The 6,138-nt window shown below is 41.6% G+C and overlaps 1 protein-coding gene across 2 annotated transcripts; it reads left to right on the top strand.

Moving 5' to 3' along the window:
• The first annotated feature begins 1,936 nt into the window (after positions 1–1,936).
• npas4l (neuronal PAS domain protein 4 like) lies at positions 1,937–5,529 on the top strand. Of its 2 annotated transcripts, none has more exons than XM_055171130.2 (9): positions 1,937–2,092; positions 2,221–2,384; positions 2,477–2,619; positions 2,743–2,842; positions 2,943–3,177; positions 3,299–3,408; positions 3,508–3,640; positions 3,770–4,812; positions 4,953–5,529. In XM_055171130.2, the coding sequence occupies exons 1-9, from the start codon at positions 2,076–2,078 to the stop codon at positions 4,979–4,981; spliced, it is 1,974 nt and encodes a 657-aa protein (XP_055027105.2). In that variant the 5' UTR covers positions 1,937–2,075; the 3' UTR covers positions 4,982–5,529. The 2 variants fall into 2 exon arrangements, with proteins under 2 accessions (XP_055027105.2, XP_055027104.2); XM_055171129.2 differs by having other exon boundaries at positions 1,938–2,092; positions 3,505–3,640.
• Positions 5,530–6,138: the final 609 nt, after the last annotated feature.

Below are 6,138 nucleotides of genomic sequence, written 5' to 3'. Positions count from 1 at the left end.
CTACAGATTGCATGTTAGATGTCAATAAGCTGAGACTAGGGTCTCCAGACCTAAACAGAGCATTAAAAGTCATGTCGTGTCACGAGCTGATGGTTGTTTTGACCTGCGGCTGCTTTATGAAGCTCCCCGGAGTCAAACGCTACGACATCAGATGAAGAAGCTGAAAGATTGTGATAAATTACCTGAAGATGATTTCTCTTCTCACCTCTGACAGCTCATTCACCTCGTGTTCTTTTCTCTCATCTTTTATGCACAACATCTGGGAATTTTGTGACTTTTTCCTAATTTTTTTCCATAAATATAAAATCTTGGTTAGGATCGTCTGTATATTAAAGGCCTTATTCAAGAAACACAAGCAAAGCAATTCTTGTTAACTGTCAATCCTTTGTGAGACCATTATTCACATTCAAATTGTCACATTCGATCCAATGCAAGTATTTACTTTATATACTTTTTTTCTGCTTGTGTTTTATGAAGGAAGCCCTTAAAACCGTACGAATAATAGCCTACCTAATATTGTTACATGAGCCGTTGCATCTCTGAGTGTTCACTGATGGCTAAAGTGAGAAAGACTCAATCAAACTCAAAGAGAATTGGAAGAACGTCTATTAGCTGTAAAGAGGAAAGTGATGCAAGGATGCTGAGATTTGTTATGACACGAATTGATGAAGCCAAATAAAATTTGCTAAATATCTCCGTATGAACGCTTTTCACCCACAAGTAAAGATGTTTTTTGTAAGTGCAGCATCTGATGTGCGGTAAGGAGTCGTTTATATTTGACCTCAGTATGAAAACCATTGCATCTAATCCAGCTAGAGTTGTCTCATCCTGTCTCTCTTTTTGAGCGTCTAGTTCATCAGTGATATTTGTCTCCGTCTGTTCATGTCTGTCAGTAGTTGCTGCTATAAAGTCATGCGTTATCTACGGTGTTAAGTGTGGACCGCAGACGAGTGTCGCGCTGCACACAGGAAATCCAACAGACCCACTTTATTCTGATGACCCTCAACAGACTTTCATATAAAAGTTTTCTTTAAGAGCACAGACATCTTAGTGATCATACAGATGATGGACATGGAGACTTTATTTGTGCCTGCGTGGATATAAGAGGAGGAAGAATCCATCAGAGTTGAGGCTTCAGTGGCCGTCTGGGTCTTCATCAGGGATCTTTCATTAACAGAGATCTGACTGAAGGTGTATCATCATTGTTGGGTCAAATATGGCTTCGTCCACAAACAACTTTTCAGAGTGCAGAATCGATAATTACTGACATTCACTTGTTTTTTTTCTCCTGTGTGTTAAAATTGTGTTTTATTCTTCACATTTTGAGGCAAATTAACTCTTTACTCACTAAATCACATAAACTGTGTTTGCACAACGCTTTTAAATGCAATTGACACAGAATAGGACCCAGCCTTCCTTTCATTCACATAATTGATTAAAGTGTCTTTAAATTGTTGTTTCTTTTATTATTATTATAAATGTATTTCTACTTTTACACATTTAGAAGTAATTTTGGCCTATGTGTGTAATGATTTTCCAGAAGAACCCGAACGGGTAAATGAAAGACATAATTTCTTCATCGTTTGTCTGCTGATATGCACTAAAATATTTCATATCGTCACAGCAGCTCGTGTGAAGAGGGTTTATTTTTTGTCAGCTTGAGTTGATTAGGAGTTACAGTAAGCTATAAAATAAAACGTTTCAAGTTACAGGTGAGAGACGGCTCGTTTCATATTCATTTAGTACATCACATGTAACTTTATTTTGTTTATTATGATCACTTTTGACAATGAGCGTCGGCTGCGAAAGTCCCGCGCGTCCCCAGAGTTTCAGCGCGTTTTCAGTCAGAATATCAACAAAATACACAATACACATACAACAAAATAGAGTTTGAGTTTGCTGCGCAGATTTCATGAGCGCGCGCGTGTGTGTGTGTGTGTGTGTGTGACGCAACGCTCAACGTAGACTGTCATTCACTGAGACTATAAAAGCTCGCGTCACAAGGCCTCGAGACTCAATGTGATCAGAGCGTCTGTGCGAGCGCGCAATCACCAGGAATAAATCATTTCTAATAAATGCTTAAATCTATGAGGTAATTGCATGGCATTTTATTTACCTTATTTGCTTTATATTAACTTGCTAAAAATGGAAAGTTTCTGCTTGCTGCAGATATTTCCTCTGATGTCTTCAGCATAATGATGTCCTGATGTTCTGACACAGGTCCACTAAAGGCGCGTCTAAAGCGCGACGCGACCACATCAATGGAGAGATCAGGAGTCTGCGCGCGCTGCTTCCCATCTGCGCAGAAGATCAGGAGCGTCTGTCGTACCTGCACTCCATGTCCATCATCTGCACCTTCATCCGCAAATCTGTGCTGTTTACAGGTAACCTCGCGTCTCTTTTTTACTTTTCAATTACACGTGAACGAAGGTCTGTTGTCAGTGAAGTCACGCGCGCGCGTTCTCTCTCTCTCCAGGTGTTTGTGAGAATAGTCGAGATCTTTCTCTACCCCACGATGACATCCTGCAAGCACTGCCTGGATTTATTGTTGCTTTGACCAAAGATGGGAAACTGGTTTATGTTTCAGAAAATGTGTCTGAGTATCTTGGACTGTCAATGGTAAGAAACTGATTGCTCTGTCTGATGTGCACACACATGCATTTAAAGTATTTCTACTGATACTATCAGTGAGACAGTTTCTATGTCAGATTTAAAGTTTAAAAGTGTGGTGTGGATTCATAGGTGGATGTGCTTCAGGGAGACTCTTTCTACGATATGATTGACACTCAAGATGTGGAAAGTGTAAAAGTCATTTTGCAAGACGACGGCAATGTTTCAGAAGGTGCATAACCGTTCGCTGTGCAATCTAAATGAACACTTGATGTAATTATTCAGTGGTGTTTGTAGATGTTGGGTTGTAATTCTCTCTCTCTCTCTGTCAGAGAGGAGTTTCGTGTGCAGGATGGTCACCTCTAAAGCTTTCCGGCTCCAGTATGGCAGCTGCTGTTCTATGTTGGTGAGCGGCCGTTTCCAGGGCGGACCGCCAAACTCCGCTCTGTTCGTGGGTCTCTGTACGCCTACAGTTAACAGACGGAGGGACTTCCAGTTTCTCAGTGACTCCACGTACTTTCAAACACTCCACAAACCAGACATGAACTTCGCTTACGCTCCTCACAGGTACAAACAGCTTCTTGTATTACTAAGATCACAATGTTTTACAAACAACATTGTTTTATGTGAAATGAGGTTTTTTGAGTGTTTTGGAAAACTTTACTAATATATGTTGTTGTTTTCTCAGTGTCTTCTTCCACTTGGGTTACTCAGCACAGGAGCTGATCTGTCAATCGTGGTACGGCCTTTTGCACCCTGATGACCTCACGCTCACCGCTACCTTGCACAAGAGTCTGAGTAAGTCAACTAAAATAGATTAGATTTTCTTTTTTTAATTTAGGATAAACATTTTGCTTTACGGGTTAATCAAGCGGTTCCTTTCTTGCTTCTCAGTAGTAGATGATGGAGACGCAGATGTTCAGATGGTTGTCAGACTGCAGTGTAAAGATCTCTCATGGGTCTGGATTTACATTTGGGCTAATATGGAAGTAGGCAAACAGGTGATTGCCTGCAAAAACTACATCATCGGGTGAGTAATCCTTTCAGATTGATTCCTGGCATTGTCCACTGTCACTTTTACCAATCCAATAGTTGAAGTCTGTTTCGCATTAGTGATGGTGACTGATCTTCTCGTTTGTTTTGCTTTTTTCATCTGCAGTGAAACAGAGGCCATCTACCTCAAACAAAAACTCTATGGCAACGCGTCGATGTCCTCGTCGCAGTCTGTTTGCGGTGCTCAGTTATCACAGGGGCCGTGGGGCCCGGGGACCCGCCGCTCTCCAAAGAGACAGAGAGAACGTGAAACGCCGGGAGACGAGCCGAGGAGGAAATCCACGAGGACCTCACTGGACGACCGTCACCCCAGCGTAACGCACAGGGACAGCAGAACCGAAGAGCCAACATTTTTCTGCACCCCCCCTTACAGCCCGACTTCATCTCACTCCTCTGATTTCCTGTCTGAAGGTTATGATGCTTTAGATCTGCTGATATGTGATGGGACCTCCGCTTTGCATCATTTTTCTCCATCTTCTCCTGATGTCTCATCTCGGGCGTTCGCTCTCGGCTCATTGAGTGTGGGGTCTCACCCGTACTCCGCTTCGCCCTGCGACCTCCACACCAGCGTGCCCGACGCTCACCTGGTCCCCGGTAACCGGCCCGTGCCGAACTTGTGCGAGGGCCTGTCGGACTGCATTCTTCATCCCGACGACCTCGGCTCGTTTCTTCTGCACCAGACACACGACCGGGCCGGCGTTTACCCAGAATACCGGGAAAGTGTCTCATCCCCGGTCAGAGCGCTCACACCAGAGTCCTCGCCCACCGCAGAGAGATGTTTCCACTACAATGAGATCGAACGAGATGAGATCAGCGTCCTGGCTCGTCAGATATGCTCTCTGGCGAGCAGCTTTGATGTGTACGGCACGCAAACGTCAGTTCAACCGAATGGCGCCCTCTGCTGGCCGCACGCTCCCGAACTGCTTTTGGACGAGAGAGTCATAGATGGCGTCCTGCATGATGTCTCTGTGAGAGAGCATGGCGTCCAGGGCCTTCCAGTGGCCTCAGGTTCCCGGGTACAAGCGCTTTCCATGGGCACACTGGTGCATTTTGGGTCTCTGGAGTCCGCGGTCAACACACAAAACTGCTGTGAAATAAACTCTGAGTTGCATCAACTCAATCACTGTCTGTATGGTGACATCCGGGAAGGTAATTCATCATCTCAGATTAAGCACTTTATATTGCATCATATCATAAATGAAAAATATATACATTTTGCTTGAGGACATTATAAAAGTCATGTGTGCACTGCAGTAAATATACTGATTCGGTTTGATCTTTTTTTCCAGATGGGCTTACTGAAGAATCCATGTACTAAAACGAGTCCCCGATTTACAGTAATCCCAGTATGGCATATTGCCATGGCAACCAGTGGCTGGATTAAGTGAAGGTTCAAAGACTCGTTGAGTAAATTGAAATGAAGTTTAGGTGAGAACAGGTTTCTCATCTTAAGAAGAATGTATTTATTTTTGTTTGTTTGTTTTGTGGCGTCCTGTTAGAGTTTAATGTGAACATCAAAATATGAAAGCGAGTTTGTCGAATGAAAGCGGGCTTGTGTGAAATAAAACTACCTCATCACCTAAAGGTTGAGCTTGGATTACAGTCACTGCTTTGTAATGTTGTAGATTTATTTATTCTTATTTGTAAATCATTCGAGCAAACAGACTTTTGGAATTTAGCTTCATATTTCAATGTTGTATGAAACCCAAATGTTTCTCTGCCAGTGTCATGGATAATCCGCTTTTTGCATTTCTCCCTGTCAAAGTTATCTAATGTTAGTCATGTAAATAAGAAATGAGTTATTTATATTTTTTCACAGTTTGTTATTATTTTTTATAATTTTAATAAAGAACTAACTGCTATATAGCTGCTCTATATGTCGTGTGTTTCTCCCTGTAAAGATCATTCAGTGACTGACAGCTGTCAATAAGATCTATAAAATCTGATTTACAAGACAAGACATTTAATATAAGGTTTCAGATTCAGTATTAGTGGATCTGTACTGACTATTGTTATATTGATATGAGAAACGAGACATCACAGTATGGGAGAGCGGCAATGGTTGCAACACTTTTCTTGTGTCCTTCAGAGCTTTCTTAGAAGACGGTTTGCATTGGAAGGCCAAAATTTTAATGCAGTAAACAGAAATCTGTCAGCTACCTAAACCACCCTGCGGTTCCATGTTTAAATATGATGCATACAAAGTCAGATGTCACAACTGACCCCATATCAGGAGAACAGTTTCTCAGCATTTATTAAGATATCATAAAAATCATTCTTCAACATCATTTTTCGTATAAAGAAAAACAATGTTTTAGTGAATTATTACAATCAATTTGAACTGCAGAATATTATTATATCAAATATATATATATATTTGTTTACATTCTGAACAGAATATCTGTTGTTTTTCCTTCTTACGTGGCATACTAAAAACACAAGAACAGATCAAATATAGACTGTAGTATTTACTTT

Source organism: Misgurnus anguillicaudatus, chromosome 11 (genome assembly GCF_027580225.2).
Source record: "Misgurnus anguillicaudatus chromosome 11, ASM2758022v2, whole genome shotgun sequence".
Classification (NCBI taxonomy): domain Eukaryota; kingdom Metazoa; phylum Chordata; class Actinopteri; order Cypriniformes; family Cobitidae; genus Misgurnus; species Misgurnus anguillicaudatus.
Note: the sequence above shows the minus strand (reverse complement) of the source record. Positions and strands in the feature narration are given on the sequence as shown.

Bases quoted from the DNA above. Each gene is read 5' to 3' on its own strand.
- npas4l (XM_055171129.2), top strand. The intron at 3,178-3,298 runs GTACAAACAGCT...TTGTTTTCTCAG, and splicing joins TTCGCTTACGCTCCTCACAG to TGTCTTCTTCCACTTGGGTT. The intron at 3,409-3,504 runs GTAAGTCAACTA...CTTGCTTCTCAG, and splicing joins TACCTTGCACAAGAGTCTGA to TAGTAGATGATGGAGACGCA.